Source organism: Rhinatrema bivittatum, chromosome 5, assembly GCF_901001135.1.
Source record: "Rhinatrema bivittatum chromosome 5, aRhiBiv1.1, whole genome shotgun sequence".
NCBI lineage: Eukaryota > Metazoa > Chordata > Amphibia > Gymnophiona > Rhinatrematidae > Rhinatrema > Rhinatrema bivittatum.
In genome coordinates, this window is record NC_042619.1 from 287,775,432 (window position 1) to 287,794,009 (window position 18,578).

The 18,578-nt window shown below is 46.3% G+C and overlaps 1 protein-coding gene across 1 annotated transcript in view; it reads left to right on the forward strand.

Annotated features, from left to right (window-relative positions):
- Positions 1-17,545, forward strand: part of ADRA1A (adrenoceptor alpha 1A) — a 114,622-nt gene extending 97,077 nt beyond the window's left edge. Inside the window, exon 3 of the mRNA XM_029604081.1 lies at positions 16,559-17,545. Coding sequence (XP_029459941.1) covers positions 16,559-17,079 — 521 coding nt within the window. The 3' untranslated portion in view covers positions 17,080-17,545. The remainder of the gene's footprint in view (positions 1-16,558) is intronic.
- Positions 17,546-18,578: the final 1,033 nt, after the last annotated feature.

The following is an 18,578-nucleotide window of genomic DNA, read 5'->3' on the forward strand; positions in this document are numbered from 1 at the left end:
AAAACAACCCCTGATGTCAAAGCACAGCAATCAAGTTTCATCAATACAGCAAACAATGGAACGCTTGCAATGTTGGCTAGATAGGTAGATAGATGAGACATAGCAGATATTAAGTTTGTGAGCTATCTACATAATATAAATGTTTAATACGCCTTATGGTTAGATGGATAAACAGCTAGACAGGTGGACTAAAAGACAGGCAAGTAGTTACAGATAAAATAGTTGGCCACAGGATGCTGGGCTTGATGGACCCTTGGTCTGACCCAGTATGGCATGTTCTTATGTTCTTCTTAGACACAGGCTGACACAATAAATTATAAAAAAAAAAATGATAGAATTATGGAAAAGTTTCACTTACGATAAGCAATCCAGTTCTGGAAAACATGCTAGATTTGCCCCGTTCTGCCGTGGCATTCCTCTTAAGCAGAACCAATTAGAATCTCCACAGGACACCCTGTTTGGGCTGCAGTGAGCACACCGGCATCCTGTACCATACAAAAATTGCAATATTTTTTTCTCTTCTTTTACTTTGCCACATGCTGTGAGGCAATGTGTGGAACAAAAATGCTTAAAGCTGACCTTTGCTGACTGATGTGATAGAAAAAAACAGCTTGTACTAGTGAGCAAAAGGTTGTAAGACTTAATGTAAAGCCTGAACTGAGTGAGAAGCAGTCGGCACTGAGCATTTCCAAGGCTCACTTACCAATATATTCCTGTTCTCTTGCTTCCCTCAAGGAACAGTTAGTACTCTAAAGACTGCTAATGGACAGAATGAGCTATGAGGAGACCAAATATAACCATAGCATTCAGGAACAGACTAGTACTTAGTGCATGTGCAGGATGTATTTTTAACTAGAGATGCATCCGATATTTTCAGTAATACTAAATTCTCTTCGATTGTAGGATGCTAGCAGATTAAGAACCGAAGGTGGCAAACCAGAAATTCAGCCCATGAATCACCAATCTCAATTGGATCATTACCAGTTTGCATCAAAATTTAATAGATAAGAGCAATTGTGGATTATAGGGTGGAACTATCTGCTGCTCATGTCTTGTGTCGTGCAGAGCTAAGTGTTCCTCTTCTAACCTGTGCTCCGATTGCACCCAACCGACTAGAGTTCTCTGCTCTGTGGCTTCTTTAGGTTCTCCTGTACCTTGCAATTCTAGTAGCTGCATGGGTCCTAGAGAACAAAAGCCTGGAGTCTTTGCAGGCAGTGATGCCACTTACTGAACCAATATAAGAATGATCCGGTGATGGTGATGTGCGCAGGGCTGGATTTACCTTTGAAGTGCCACCTAGGCACAGAGTTGGGGGATCCCCTCCAAGGATGCAGGAAGTGCGGCGTAGGTGGGGATTTTTTCTGAAAATGCTCTGCACTGCAAGGGATGCCTCTTCCTCTCTCTAAGGGGCACTTTCCCGCAAGCACGTCTCAACCTGAGCTGAAGCGCCCCATCGTACTCGTCCCCTTAAAAGCTCAGGGGCTCACAGGCCGGCAGCAGGTCTAGTTTAAAAGTGCTTTGCATGCCACTGCTCCCTGAACCTCTGTGCCTTTAAAGGGGACAGGTCAGGCTGCTCAGATTGAGCAGTGCTTTCAAGTTAAGTGCCACCAGGACAGAGGAGAAGAAAGTGCTCCTCTCAGCTCCCCTAGGAAGCTGCCTACTTCACCTACTGGTAAATCCAGGCTTTGATGTGCTTTCAAGCTCAGATCTTGCCATTTACTCTGAAACAATACAAGGAATAAACAGCACTAGCTGTCACTGTAAGAGACTCATCCAAGATAAAGATTTTTGTTGTAAAGGGAAGACATATTTCTCTTCCTGTAACTTACATCTGGATGCTGGTATAATTTTTCTTGAATTTTGGTTCATTAGTAACATAGTAACTTATGGCAAAAAAAGACTTACATAGCCAATCTAGTCTACCCAGCAAGATTTTTAGGGTTGTAACTGCTGCTCTGTAGGGGATACTCTCTATCAGGCCGATGCAGAAAAACACGTGGGAGAGCTGGCGAGGGCCTGCTCTACCGGCACGCGCGCAGGCCACTCTCCTGGGCGCGTGATTTAGGAGGGTGGCCTATGCAAATTAGGGCCTGTGGTAAAAGGAGGCGCTAGGGACACTAGCGCGTCCCTAGCGCCTCCTTTTTGACAGCCGACCCTCAATTTTTCCGGCGTCGGTTCTCAAACTCGCTGACAGCCACGGGTTCGGAAAACGGATGCCGGCATAATTGAGCGTCCGTCTTCCGACCCACGGGCCGCGGGCCAATTTTTAATTGTTTTTTACTTTTAGGGCCTCCGACTTAAGGTGTACAGAAAATCATTTTTTTCTGCTTTTCTGTACACTTCCCCGCGTTAATTTCTGAAAGTACAATGTGCGGCATTTTACTTTCTGTATCGCGCGGGAATAACTAATAGGTCCATCAACATGCATTTGCATGTTGTGGGCGCTACTAGTTTCAGGGGGTTGGACGCGCGTTTTCGACATGCTATCACCCCTTACTGTATAAGGGGTAAAGCTAGCGCGTCGAAAACACGCGTCCAAACCTGGGCTAACAGTGCGCTCCGGTGTACTGTATCGGCCTGTACGAGTGTTATCTCAGTGCCTCATTACTATCCTAGGGATCCTTTATCCCTTGCCATCTTGAATGCTGGTACTGTTCTATTCTCCACCACCTCCACTGAGAGGGCGTTCCAGGCATCCACCACTCTTTCTCTGAAAAAAAAAATATTTTCTGCTGTTTGTCCCCTTGGAGCTTCATGTCATGCCCCCTTGTTCCAGAACTTAGTTTCCATTGAAAAAGGTTTGTTTCTTGCGCATTCCTAAAATCTTTCAGGTATTTAAGTCTCTGTCACATCTCTCTCTGTCTCTGCTCTCCTCCAACCTATACATTTTTAGATTCTCAAGCCTAGTGTCATATGACTTCTACTTTTTTATTATTTTATATAAACTATGGGCTGTGCCCCTGCTCCCTTCCAATCCCACTGGTAGGGTCTCTACTCTGTGCTCGAAGTATGCTCCTACCTAGGCATAAAATGTAAGGCATGGCTGGTGGGGTGACTGATAATGTACTTGCTGACCTAATGAAATAAAAGATGGAATGAGAGTTATAAAATTTCTGATACTGCCCCTTCTTTTCCTCCCCTGACTGAATGTGCCTGTATATTAAGGGGATCCCCCAAAAAAGAGTAGTTTAGAATTGCATGCCATCTTCAAAGATCACGTTATATTACTCCATGATATGCATGTGTGCTATAAATGTTTCAGATATCTGTGTGCTTTGTAGCTGCTCTTGGGGGGTGAAGGAATGGAGGTAGGTATCTGTGTGTCAGTGAGGAAGGTGTGGGAAAATAGGCTTGTAAGATAGCGGGCATGTTTTCTCCTTTGCACCTTTCTCTGTAACCCCCTTTCCCTCTCCTCCCTCATGTGCGTGTGGGGGTGGTGGTATAGGTGAGGGGTAGGTGAAGATGGTAGTATCGGGGCTGGTATAGGTAGGATGTATGTGTCATAAAGTAGTGTAGGGAAGTGTGTGTTGGACAGGTGTGGGTGTCAGGGTATGTGTGTTTCTGGGTTGGCATGGAGGTAGGTAAGGAGGTGGGTGTTAGGGAGGTGGTGATGTAGAGATTGGTGTAAGGTGTGTATGTATGTGGCAAAGACGAAGGTGTGGTGAGTGTGGAGGTTGTGGTGTAGAGAGGCATGTGTGCTGGGGAAGTAGTGGTGTAGGGGCGTGTATATGACTGATGGGAGGTGTGGTGCAGGCATGTGGGGAGTGGGGAAGGGTGTGGGGAGAGGCAGGCATGTGTGTGAATGTGCATAGGGGTGAGGGGGAATGGGATGTGGGGAGAATGGGGTGGAGGGTGGTTTTGTGTGGGAAGGTATATGGGATGAGTGTAGATTGGGTGTATATGCATGGGTGGTTTTGTGTGAGAGGTATGGGGATTTGGGGTGCTGAGGCAAGTTGAAAGGGTTTGGATTGTGGTGTATGTATGTGGAGGGGTATGTGGTGTTAGAGTTGGGAATGTATGCATGGAGGGCACTGGGGATGTGTAATGGAATTACTTGGCCTAAGTCTGACTAATCTGACCAAGGATGTTTTCAGAATTTAGGCCTTAATGGATTCAGAGTTCTCACACAAACACACATCACATGACTGTATAACAACTGTAAGAATATAAGAAGTAAACACCAGGTGTGCAGGATCCGTGGTGAGAGAGTTAGAATTGCAAGAGAGAACCCGGAATGTATTTTGAGAACACAGCATCCATTTCTTACAACACAGTTCTGATTTGCAAATGGAAAGGGTATAACTAACAGGAGGCAGGGGAAGGAAGTGGCAGAAGAATGGACAGCGAGAAAGAATCCTCACCAACAGAAGCTATTCAGCTGCCCTGGACATCAGAAAAGTATTTGTACTACATTATTATCATTGTAACTATATTATTTACTCTATCTGTGCATTCTGCTTGGTTCTGCAGAAGAAGAAATGGGGATAGGTTGAGGGAGAAGGGAGGCAGACTAGAAGAGGGAGAAAAAGAGAAAAGGAACTGAGGGGGAGGAGGGCAGAGGGAAGAATGTAAGAGGGATTGAGTGCACATCCCTCACCCATTATCCTCCACTCATACCCCAACCCATTATCCTCCACTCATACCCCAACTGCACTCATACCCCAAGTGCTAAATAAAACTTCCTGTTACAGGTTTGCTCTAAGTGAGTGTAGAAAAGAAAAGAACAGCAAAGACATAAAGGGCTGGAATCCCCCAGGCTCTTCTCCTCCTGACAGGATCCACCACTTCACAACACAAATGTGATATCCCCCAGGCTCTTCCCATCCCACTACTTAAGGAAACAACAAGGCCACACGCGCACACACTTAACCTCACACTTTCTGAGTCAGCACACAACATATCCCCTAAGTGAGGACAGTGATGGACAGCACTATGCTGGGGTTCAGCCAGGGAGGAGGGAGGTAAATCTGCAGCTGAATTGTTTAAGGCATTAAAGTGTGTGGGTTTAGGACTTATATATACTCACACACACTCATATATACTCACATGCACACAGTAACATAGCAGCGACAGCAAAAAAAGACCAAATGGTCCATCCAGACTGCCCAGCAAACCTCTTATGGTAGTAACTGCCGCTCCATGCAGGTTACTCCCATGTTTCTGTTAAGTTTAGTAACTGCCACTCCATGGAGGTTACTCCCATGTTTCTGTTAAGTTTAGTAACTGCCGCTCCATGGAGGTTACTCCCATGTTTCTGTTACGTTTAGTAACTGCCGCTCCATGGAGGTTACTCCCATGTTTCTGTTAAAAGTAGTAACTGCCGCTCCATGCAGGTTATTCCCATGTTTCTGTTAAGAGTAGTAACTGCCGCTCCATGGAGGTTACTCCCATGTTTCTGTTAAAAGTAGTAACTGTCGCTCCATGCAGGTTACTCCCATGTTTCTGTTAAGAGTAGTAACTGCCGCTCCATGCAGGTTACTCCCATGTTTCTGTTAAGAGTAGTAACTGCCGCTCCATGCAGGTTATTCCCATGTTTCTGTTAAGAGTAGTAACTGCCACTCCATGCAGGTTACTCCCATGTTTCTGTTAAGAGTAGTAACTGCCGCTCCATGGAGGTTACTCCCATGTTTCTGTTAAGAGTAGTAACTGCCGCTCCATGGAGGTTACTCCCATGTTTCTGTTAAAAGTAGTAACTGCCGCTCCATGCAAGTTACTCCCATGTTTCTGTTAAGAGTAGTAACTGCCACTCCATGCAGGTTACTCCCATGTTTCTGTTAAGTTTAGTAACTGCCACTCCATGCAGGTTATTCCCATGTTTCTGTTAAGAGTAGTAACTGCCACTCCATGCAGGTAACTTCCATGTTTCTGTTAAGAGTAGTAACTGCTACTCCATGCAAGTTACTCCCATGTTTCTATTAAGAGTAGTAACTGCTACTCCATGCAGGTTACTCCCATGTTTCTGTTAAGTTTAGTAACTGCCACTCCATGCAGGTTACTCCCATGTTTCTGTTAAGCGTAGTAACTGTCGCTCCATGCAGGTTACTCCCATGTTTCTGTTAAAAGTAGTAACTGCCGCTCCATGCAGGTTACTCCCATGTTTCTGTTAAGAGTAGTAACTGCCGCTCCATGGAGGTTACTCCCATGTTTCTGTTAAAAGTAGTAACTGTTGCTCCATGCAGGTTACTCCCATGTTTCTGTTAAGAGTAGTAACTGCCGCTCCATGCAGGTTACTCCCATGTTTCTGTTAAAAGTAGTAACTGCCACTCCATGCAGGTTACTCCCATGTTTCTGTTAAGCGTAGTAACTGTCGCTCCATGCAGGTTACTCCCATGTTTCTGTTAAAAGTAGTAACTGCCGCTCCATGCAGGTTACTCCCATGTTTCTGTTAAGAGTAGTAACTGCCGCTCCATGGAGGTTACTCCCATGTTCCTATTAAGAGTAGTAACTGCCACTCCATGCAGGTTACTCCCATGTTTCTGTTAAGTTTAGTAACTGCCACTCCATGCAGGTTATTCCCATGTTTCTGATAAGAGTAGTAACTGCCACTCCATGCAGGTTATTCCCATGTTTCTTTTAAGGGTAGTAATTGCCGCTCCATGCAGGTTACTCCCATGTTTATGTTAAGGGTAGTAACTACCTCTCCATGCAGGTTACTCCCATGTTTCTGATAAGAGTAGTAAGTGCCGCTCCATGCGGCTTACCCCCAAAACTAGTGTTAAGGATAGTAATATTTACAATCAAAACCAAGCAACTGTCAAACTCATAACAAAAATACTGCTAGCAACATTTTTATGAGTTGAGCAGTCTTCTTGATAATTCAGACAACGCTGCTTGAACATGCTTTGCTTTTGGACTTAGCCATAGAAGCAGTCCTGTGCTTTTTTCCTAATGTCTGCATATCCATACTCCAGATCCACACCCCAGCGTTGGCTGTCATCTGAATCCAATTCCCCTTTTGCTCCACTGCTGAAGCAGAGAACAGTATTGCATTTGGGATTCTTTTATACTTCTTGAATGCTGTTCTTTTTGCCTTTATTTTTTCAGCCATATCCTTTGAAAGCCAAATAGGTTTCTTTTGTTTACTTTTTTAACATATAGATTTGTTGACTTTGTAAAAGCTCCTTTTAATTTGGCCCACTGTTGTTCCACCTCACCCATTTTCTCCCAGTCTTCCAGGTCTTCCTCCAGGTACTTCCCCATTTTGGACACAATCTGCATTTTTGAAATTTAAAACTTGGATCTTTGTGTGTCTTTTCTGTGTCCTATTTGCTATGTCAAACCATACAGTCTAGTGATCCCTGGAGCTCAGGTGAGCACCTACCCAGGCATTAGAGACATTATCCTCATTAGTGAGCACTAGGTCGCGTATCACACACACACATATGCCCACTGACAAACACGCTGAACCCTGCCTCCCCTTCCACAGGAGTCATGCTCACACACAGACATCCCTGTCCTTTCACACCTCCCAGCCACAGAAACCCAGATCCTCCTAGCAGGGGCGGCTGAAGGCAACCTGCTACCTGAGGCGAGGAACAAGATGGCAGCCCTTCCCCATCACCCAAAAAAAGATGGATTTATTCTTGGATTTATTAAACTGCTTTTCATTTTTCTCAAGAACTCAAGGCCAATAAATAACGAAATATTCTCGCTGGATGGGAATGCCCTGAGATATGGGTTGAAAACCCTGCTCTAGAACACCAATACACTTTGTATTGGGAAGTGCAAATTGGAAAACAGAGTAAGTTGCATGATTATAGATCCCAAGTATTTGAATAGAAAAATTCACCGTCAAAAACAAGTGAAAACATGATAATCATTTTGGCAGTGAATTTAGCATTGTATTGCACCCTGCCTGCCTGCCGCCAAATCCCCATTCCTCTGCCCCCCTCACCCAGCACCAGTTCATCACTCTACCCCTGAATCCCTCTCCCCCTGCCACAGTTCCCTCTGCCCTGAATCCCAGTTCCCATCCCATGAACAAAAGTGCACAGCTGTATCTACTGCCCTTCTCCTCCCCCCGGTCAAAATATCTGCAGTGTTTTGCCTTCAAACAGGGCAACTCAGGATGAATCCTGGTGGCAGCGTTCAAAAGACTCTCACTCACTGGACTGGCTTTAGGGAAAATGGTACACCCATTGTACTCTTCAGTTTGTCGATCAAGCCTACCACATCAATACTTCAGTTCGGTGTTCGGACCCTGGTTAACAAGCAACTGGAGGGGAGTGGAGTAGATGTAACTCCATTTACAGTAGAGAATGTATGGGAAGAGCTAGGAAAACTGAAAGTGGGCAAAGCTATGGGGTCTGATGAGGTTCATCCCAGGATACTGAGGGAGCTCAGAGATGTGCTGGCAGATCCGCTGTGTGACCTGTTCAATAGATCCCTAAAAACGGGAGTGGTGCTGAGTGATTGGAGAAGAGCGGTGGTGGTCCCGCTTCACAAGAGTGGGAGCAGAGAGGAGGCTGGAAACTACAGGCCGGTTAGCCTCACCTCGGTGGTAGAGAAAAGTAATGGAGTCACTGCTGAAAGAAAAAATAGTGAACTATCTACAGTCAGAAGAATTGCTGGACCAGAGGCAGCATGGATTCACCAGGGGAAGGTCCTGTCAGACAAATCTGATTGACTTTTTTGATTGGGTGAATAGGGAATTAGATTGAGGAAGAGCACTCGATGTCATCTACTTGGATTTCAGCAAAGCTTTTGACACTGTTCCGCACAGGAGGCTTGTCAATAAAATTAGAAGCTTAGGAGTGAGAGCCAAGGTTGTGGCCTGGATTGCAAACTGGTTGATGGACAGAAGATAATGTGTGATGGTAAATGGAACTTACTCTGAAGAGAGAGCGGTGTTAAGCGGAGTGCTGCAAGGATTGGTGTTGGGACCGGTCCTGTTTAATATCTTTGTGAGCGACATTGCGGACGGGATAGAAGGTAAGGTTTGTCTTTTTGCAGATGTTACTATGATCTGCAACAAAGTGGACACGCTGGAAGAAGAGAATGAGACGGGATTTAAGGAAGCTGGAAGAGTGGTCAAAGATATGGCAGCTGAGATTCAATGCCAAGAAGTGCAGAGTCATGCATATGGGACGTGGAAATCCGAAAGAACTGTATTTGATGGGGGTGAAGGGCTGATGTGCACGGAGCAGGAGAGAGACCTTGGGGTGATAGTGTCTAATGATCTAAAGTCGGTGAAACAATGTGACAAGGCGATAGCTAAAGCCAGAAGAATGCTGGGCTGCATAGAGAGAAGAATATCTAGTAAGAGAAAGGAAGTGATGATCCCCTTGTACAGGGCCTTGGTGAGGCCTCACCTGGAGTACTGTGTTCAGTTCTGGAGACCATATCTCCAAAGGGACAGAGACAGGAGGGAGGCAGTCCAGAGAAGGGCAACCAAAAAGGTGGATGGTCTTCATAAAATGACTTATGAGGAGAGATTGAAGAACCTAAATATGTATACCCTGGAGGAAAGGAGGAGTAGGGGCGATATGATACAGACTAGGGATGTGAATCGTTTTAGGACGATTAAAATTATCGTCCGATAATTTTAATATCGTCTTAAACCGTTATGGAACACAATACAATAGAGATTCTAACGATTTATCGTTATAAATCGTTAGAATCGTGAGCCGGCACACTAAAACCCCCTAAAACCCACCCCCGACCCTTTAAATTAAATCCCCCACCCCAATGACTTAAATAACCTGCGGGTCCAGCGGCGGTCCGGAACGGCAGCGGTCCGGAACGGGCTCCTGCTACTGAATCTTGTTGTCTTCAGCCGGCGCCATTTTCCAAAATGGCGCCGAAAAATGGCGGCGGCCATAGACGAACACGATTGGACGGCAGGAGGTCCTTCCGGACCCCCGCTGGACTTTTGGCAAGTCTTGTGGGGGTCAGGAGGCCCCCCCCAAGCTGGCCAAAAGTTCCTGGAGGTCCAGCGGGGGTCAGGGAGCGATTTCCCGCCGCGAATCGTTTTCGTACGGAAAATGGCGCCGGCAGGAGATCGACTGCAGGAGGTCGTTCAGCGAGGGTTCCGGCGCCTCGCTGAACGACCTCCTGCAGTCGATCTCCTGCCGGCGCCATTTTCCGTACGAAAACGATTCGCGGCGGGAAATCGCTCCCTGACCCCCGCTGGACCTCCAGGAACTTTTGGCCAGCTTGGGGGGGGGCCTCCTGACCCCCACAAGACTTGCCAAAAGTCCAGCGGGGGTCCGGAAGGACCTCCTGCCGTCCAATCATGTTCGTCTATGGCCGCCGCCATTTTTCGGCGCCATTTTGGAAAATGGCGCCGGCTGAAGACAACAAGATTCAGTAGCAGGAGCCCGTTCCGGACCGCTGCCGTTCCGGACCGCCGCTGGACCCGCAGGTTATTTAAGTCATTTGGGTGGGGGATTTAATTTAAAGGGTCGGGGGTGGGTTTTAGGGGGTTTTAATGTGCCGGTTTTGCGATTTTACGTTTTTTTGATTTTTCACGATTTTTCACGATATTTTACCCCCCCAAACGGCAACAATACGATTCCCTCCCCCTCCCAGCCGAAATCGATCGTTAAGACGATCGAGGACACGATTCACATCCCTAATACAGACTTTCAGATACTTGAAAGGTTTTAATGATCCATGGTCAACAACAAACCTTTTACGTTGGGAAAAAATCAGTAGAACTAGGAGTCATGATTTGAAGTTCCAGGGAGGAAGGGGATCCAAAATCCTCCCCACTACTCTTTATTCCAAAAAATACTTTAATTCCTAATCTGGAGAGCTTATCTGGCCTCCCTGTCTCTTGCAGCAGGATCCATCACTAGTGCTTGCCTACCTAGTGAGTAGAGCAGGCTCACAGGTCTTTGGTCCCCTGAAGAGAGCTCCTTGCCCCAAAGGGGTATCAGGCTTAAAAGTCTGTCTCACTGTGAATATAAGAAGGACCCTCTGGCCGGGAGTGCATGGTGAGGTGTCTCTTCTTAAAGAAAATTCCTTTGGGCAAGGCCAGGAGGCTCTACCAGAGTGGGGAAAAATATGTTGCCTCTGCAGCTGCTCTCTCTAACTGAATCCTGCCCCTGAGTGTTAAAATGGCTGAGCTAAGTAGCACCGAGTCACCCAATCTCAATCTCCAGGTGGGAGGGTGTGAAGGGTATGGTGTGTTCTAAGGACAGAGATACAGGGACAGTGGCATCTAGTGGCCAGACCCAATAGGGGTGCCACACAGGGTATTGGATTCAAACAGCACACAACAAGAGCCCTGATGTTTACGATCTGGGAAACTGATAAGCATGGGGGCAACCTGCATGGCTCAGCAGATACTACCATAGCTTGCTGGGAGGACTGGATGGACCATCTGGTCCTTTTCTGCCATCATTTCTCTGTTTTTCTCAATCTGGATAGGGTACAAAAACATCTTTCCCCTGGGAAACCTCTCTGACTGTTCCCATCCTCCTTCCAAGAAATGACAAAACACCTTGAAAACTTTCTCCCACTGTGTCTGTTTCTTTTTGATTATATCTTTTGTAACTCATGCAAGGTAATAACTACTGAAGGGCCATAAATAAATATGTTCTAAACAGTGCCTGAAATGTATAATGGAGCCCAGGGAGGGAGACACGAAATGCTTTGGTAAGCACCAGAGAGTTGCACCAAACTTCCCAACACTTTTGTACAGCAAGTAATTCATTTGTGTTAAATCATGGAGGGAGTCAAAGCTTGGCAAACAATGCCAAGTGATTAGCAGATGAGTGGAAAAGACGTGTATGCCGAAGGTGCAACCATCTGTCCAGATGAAAACCATGCAAAATGCTTAAAGCTGTTTTCTAGTTGACATCTTTCTGTAAGTGATGAGTGCCCCTGCATTTGATATGCAAGTTACTCATTGTTTTGATATTTATTATGTGCATTTGTTTTCTAAGAAAATGAAAAATGCAACCCTAATTTCATTTCATGAGAAAATGCAATGGAAAAAAAAACAGATATGTGAGGTTTTATTTCATTTCCTTTCATTTCGGAAACAACAACAAACAACACTAAAGCACAGCTGATATTTTAAAATTGAAAGGGCTCCCCACTCACACTCACTCACACACACTCACACACACACACACACTCACACTCACACACACACACTCACCCTCACACACACTCACACTCACTCTCACACACACACACTCACACACGCACACACACTCACACACACTCACACACACACACACACACACACATTCACACACACTCACACACACACACTCACACACACTCACACACATACTTCCTGGATGCCTCTTGGGATCTCCAAAGTCAAAATGTGGCAGGAGCAATCTCCAGTCACTCCTGCTCCGCTGGGTCCCATTTTTCAAATGACGCCAGCTTGCCAGCCCTGAGGCAGCACCATTTGGTGGTAGAGCTGCACAGCAGATGGCCTTACAACAAAATGGTGCTGACCTCAGGGCCAGCTGGCACCATTTTGAGGAAAGCGTGTCTTGGGATTGTTCTTGCCCCATTTTGACTTTGGAGACCCCATGGAAGGGGTAAGAGGTTTCTGGGGAGGGTGGGATGATAGGGGAAGCCCAGGAGGATCCATTTTTAAATGTCAATAGGGCTGTGGGGATTTTGGTTGTAAGGAGAGCTCTTCATTTCCTTTTGTTTGTTTTTTTTATCTTTTCACTTTAATGTTTGTTTCGTTTCCAGTATACAAATTGAAATTAAACAAACATCAAACGAAATGAAATGAACATTTTTCACATGCACACCCCTATGAGATGCCATAAACCTTGCTGTCTCCTCAAAATGACCTCGATCTTTCCTTGATTGGTTCTTCCTTTGCTGATTCTTCTTCCTGTATTGGGTTCTCCGGAGGAGAGAGTAAAGGTGCATTCACCGCTCTGGTTTATTGAGCATATGTTTTGTAACCCGTGCTTTGGTTGGAACTTGTGTTCAAGATAGCATTACGTATCCAGTTTGCTATGAACTAGGAGGTTTTCTAGCATCTGAATTCACATTAGGATTATTGATTCTCACTTATACGCTTTACCCCTCCCCTTGGAATAAATCTTTAAACTCTGCAACACGAAACGTAGTTCTATAAAGAAATCAATTAAGTAAAAGTCCTTTGAAGCATGTTTTGTCAGAAGCAGATTTTGAAGTGAATCCTATTGCACTATGCGTTCCCAGTGCTTTCAAGTTAAAAATAGTATTTTTTACACAGTATACGGCATAGGCTCAGTGGATCTGGCCACACCAGGCTGACAGATAATAAGGTAACATAATCAAATATCCAGGTCACTGGTTGTTAAATTCAGGGCTGCATTTAGGGCCAGGCAACATAAGTGGCAACATAAGTGCCAAATTTTCAAGGTGCCCAAAACCTAGAACTCTCCCCACTGCTCTAATGGGCCGACTGTATAAACTGCGCTCGGCCGTGTGCAGTATTTAACATGGGTTTAGCCCCGTGTTTTCAACACGCATCTGTTACCCCTTATGCTGTAAGGAGTTTAGTGGCTCGAAAACACGCGGCCAAACCCCCTGAAAACTAATAGCGCTAATCACATTCAAATGCATGCTGATGAGCCTATGAGTCATTCACCCGGGATTCAGAAAGTAAAATGTGCTGCCAATCTGCACAATTTATGAGCAGTCCGGAAAAGTGTACAGAAAAGCAGAAAATACTACTTTTCTGTACACCCTCCGACTTAAGTTCCTCCGATATTAAGTCGGAGGAACCAAAAATGTAAAAAAAAAAAATTAAAAATAAATGTGCCGGCCAGTCCACTTAGGAGAACGGACGCTCAATTTTACCGCCATCCGTTTTCCTAACCGATTGCTGTCAGGGGATCTGGAAAATCAACGCTCGTAAAATTGAGCGTCAGTTTCCTGAACCTGTTGACCAGAGCCACCTCTCCTACGCCAAGAAGGCGCTAGGGGTGCGTTATCATCCCTAGTGCCTCCTTTTAGCACAACCTCTCATTTAAAATATAGGATCGCGCGCCCAGGAGAGGTGACTGGGCGCGCGTTGGGAGAGCGGGCGCTCAACAAGGAGCGCCCGCTCTCCCGCGATCCTTTCTGAATCAACCTGTAATATTTCTGGAGGAAGAATCCCTTGCCCCCCCCAGTCCTTTCCCTAAGGGCACTGTGATCTTAAATCCAGCCCTGTTGAAATTTAACTGCTCCTAAATCAGTAAAAGATAGTTGATAATGTTACTCGACGAGGGACCACTGCTCACAGGAGGGAATTTTCAAAAGGATTTACAAATGTAAATGTAACATACCATCATAGCAATTCTAAAAAGATATTTACAGGCATGGAATGCACTTATGCGGGCAATTCAACGGCATATATTGTAGCAATTTTCAAAAGTCCACTTACATCAGTAAGGTGCATTTACACATGTAAAACCCATTTTTAAGCACATAAATGCCTTTGAAAATCAGGCCCTTAGTGAGTGGACTTTACACTAATTTTCAAAGAGACACTACCTGGGTAGCTAACAGAAATAATGTGCACCCATACTTTGGATCTGGCATTTGTGGGGGCACATCTGAAATTTAATGTACACGCTTTGCTCTCCTCCCCTGATCTATACATGCCCGCAGGAACGCTTCTCTTTCCCCGTGGCTAAAAGTACACGGCTGTGGAAGCCTGCGGATACTTCCTGGGAGTCATTCTCTAATGCTATCGCATGCAAAAAGGGACGTTTCGCAGGCAAAAAGTCCCTTTTCGCGTGCGATAGCTAGCTCGGGGCGGAGTCGGCCCCAGGGCCGATGCTGCGGACACATCGCTGGCGGTGAAAGGTAAGATTCCTTATCGCCGCCAGTTTCACGCCGAATAACTACACCTTTTATGATGTAGTTATTCGGCGCGAAAGCCGGCAGCCATCGCACCGCGGAGGTGCGATGGCTGCCGGCTATTGCAGGACCACCCCCCCGTTACCGCCGGATTTTCTAAGGTCTGCGAGCTTAGAAAATCCAGGCCTAAGTCATCCGCCCATGTACACGGCTTTGAAAAGTGTTCTCTCCCCCACCCCCACCCCATGTCTGAAGCTGTTTGATTAATTTGTCATTGTTACTGTATATATGAAACAGATTGAATTAGCAGTTCCATGATAATTTGTTGGAGGTTCACAGAATTGTTAGACTGTTCAATATTTCATACTCTTCATTTTACATGCAAAAACAAATCTTCCAAGCTGCCAAGGGAACCCATACCAAGGGAGAAATGGTTGACTAGTCCTGTGTTTATGAATTGGCATCCCGATCCAGTGTGGGATTTGTAGACCCTGCTCCCACCAGCACCTCTTACAGAAGTGGAATCGATGCGTCGGTGCACATCTCCATGGCCATCAACAGATGGATTTAGATTTCTGCCACCTTCTAGGCCTATTGAAAATGTTACCTTAACCAAGCCCTCCCCCCCCGGAGGTTGAACAGCAGGGCGCAAGTCTAAGGGCCAGCCCTACAATTTCCTGCAGCAGCTCAGGAGTAGATTTTACAGCAAGATTTAGAAAATTCTGAGGCTCACTGGCAAATATTTCCATCTTTTATATTCCATTATGAAAACAGCTTTTCCAGGCTTGCTTGAGCACGCGTGATATGTTGTTTTCTATTGGATGAGGGAAACGGACCTCCAATATCAACCCAGGGAGGAGATCCCAAGGATAGGGAGAGGAGAAAGAAAAGCAGGGATATGGGAAAGGTCAGTCAAGGAAGAGGGGAGAAGATAAGGGGGAGAATCTCAAATCTGATGGATGCAACTCAAGAATAAGGATCCCAATAAAGGTGGGGTAGGTGGAAGAGATGTCTCTAGCTTGTTCTAGTCCTACCCCCCCTTGCATCCACATCCCTGTCTAACCTCCCACCCAATCTGTCACACGTATGCCCAACACAGATCCCTCGTGTAACGCACGCACACAAACACTGCCCCTCCCTTGTTCCCCTCTCTCCCGCACTCACAAGCACACGGCCTCCTGGCCAATCCCTTCACCACCCAATGATCCCTCTCTCAGCCCCTCCTAACCTCCCCTTTGTTCCCCCAGCTGCTTCTCCTCTCATTCCCTCCTCTCCCGCTCCCCCCTTTCAAACCCAATTCACACCTCCATCACTGCAGCTGATCCCGGCAGTAACTGGACAGGAAGGAGGGGCTGGATTAGAGAGCAGAAGGGCGTTTCCCCCTCATATCTCACCCCCTCCCTTCCTGTATTCTGCATGCTGTCAGGGAGCAGAGGGGCTGGATTAGGGAGCAAAGCAACTTTACGTCTGTCCTGTCCCCTCCACCCTGGCTCCTCCTCTCCTGTTCCCTGCTCACTGCTTGGGAGGGGAAGGGAAGAAACAGGATACAGAGTGTTGAACCCTGCCCCCCACCCCCCCAAGAATTTCGCCATGCTAGGCACAGGCCCAAGTTGTTTATTGGCAAATCCAGGCCTGGCCATCAAGCATGAGAAGTTTCCGGAAAATGAAAGATTCAAATAAAAAAAGTTTCAAACTAGCTTTTTCTTGTTTAGAACTGTTGTGTTACGCATTGTTTAGAACTGTCACACTTTCTGCTGACTCTCCAATAATGCTGTGTCCTGCACACTTCCTCCCCCAGGTTCCATTTTCCCTGCAATCAAGCCCTCTGACACAGTTTTCAAAATAGCATTTTGGCTGGGATACTTCAACAGCTGCATCAACCCAATCATCTACCCATGTTCGAGTCAGGAGTTCAAAAGAGCGTTCCAGAATGTTTTGAAAGCCCAGTGCCCCCAAAGAAAACAATATTCCAAAAAACACTCTTCTGGCTACAGCCTGACCAGCCCAGCTAGCCACAGCTTGGAAGAGCACAGGGCCATGGTCCGGATTCCTGTAGGATCGGGGGAAACCTTCTACAAAATCTCCAAGTCTGATGGCGTCTGTGAGTGGAAATACTTCTCTTCCGTGTCAAGCGCATCTATGAAAAGTTCAGCCCCCAAGGAGAGATCAAACTGTGCCAGTGCCAAAGTGAGAAGTAAGACCTTCCTGCGGGCCTGCTGCTGCGTTGGCTCCTCGAGCAGCAGCACCCAGGCCAAGTGCAACGTGCCAACCATCAAGATCCACACCATCTCCCTGAGTGAGGACGGAGAGGCCGTCTAAACTCTTGTGGGAGGGCTGCTCGCCCTCTGCTCACAGCACAGCACTGACAGTGGCAGTGACGCTCGCAGGCTCCCTACGCCCACAGTGTCCCTGCTTCCAGAAGAGAGGAACAACTGGGAGCCAGGACAGAACAGCTGGAAATGACAGGCGTGATTATGTTTCTGCCGAAAGCTGTTTGTTATTTCTTCCCATTCCCCCAAAAGCCCTTAACCTTGCATCCACAGTCTTAACATCCTAAAATTAAACTCCTGTCTTTCTGAAATTGTGATCATTGATAGATGGCAGAGACAGCCACTGTATAAAACGCCGTGAAACAAAATGTCTAAAAGTGCAGAACAGATGGGAATGTCAAACAAAGGAGAACTACCAGGTGTAAAAATATGACCTCATAAACTCTTCTCAGTGTTTTTCTAGATCTGAACTATTTTGTGATGTCAAATTTCAGGTTGGATATACCGAAATAAAAGTGGTGATTTGCAAAACTAACGGGAACAGTTTCCATTACAGAGTGAAGGAATTTGCCACAGGGCTAGCTGGGCAACAATAAGTCAGGCAGCCGCTGTCCCAGACTAATTCTGACTCTGCTACCCAAGATTCTTCTTGGCCATGATGTACTAAAGGATTTCCGCAGTTCAATGCTGTTTGTGGAAACAATTCTCAGCTTAACAGACAAGTTAGTGTAGGGCATCCATTCCCCACAGAAAGTTAACCCATTCAAAGAAACAACTTGCCAGAGATACAGGCTAGCAAAATTCTGGCATGACTAGTAGGGATGTGAATCGTTTTTTGATGATTTAAAATATCGTTCGATATTTTTTAAATCGTCATTAATCGTTAAAGAGTGTGATACAATATAAATTCCACCGATTTATTGTGAAAAAATTGTTAATCGGGTTAGTGCACACTAACGGGAGTTAGGACACAACCTAAAAACCCACCCCGTCCACTGGATGGCCCGCGCCATTTTTAAAGATGGCGCCGGCCATCCAGTGCTCCTACCATGTGACAGGGGCCGGCCAATGGCACGGTTACCCTGTCACATGGTAAGGGCAAAGGGCCATCGGCGCCATTTTTATTAGTGGCAGCCGACGGCCCGAGAGCGGGAGATCACTCCCAGGGCCCACTGGACCACCAGGTAATTTTAAACGTTTTTGGGGGGGTCGGGAGGGTGGTGGAGGCTAAGGGGAGCGGTTTTAAAGGGTCGGGGTGGGTTTTTTGTTTATTGGCCGACAGCCCGAGCGCGGGAGATCACTCCCAGGGCCCACTGGACCACCAGGTAATTTTAAAATGTTTTTTGGGGGGGGTCGGGAGGGTGGTGGAGGCTAAGGGAGCAGTTTTAAAGGGTCGGAGTGGGTTTTTTGTTTATCGGATCGGGCGCAGCCGATAAAAAAAAAACAAACAATTGGGCCGGACGAAAAAAATGCACGATTTGAATCGGAACTGGAACCAAACCGATTCCGGTTCCGATTCACATCTCTAATGACTAGACGTATGTAGAT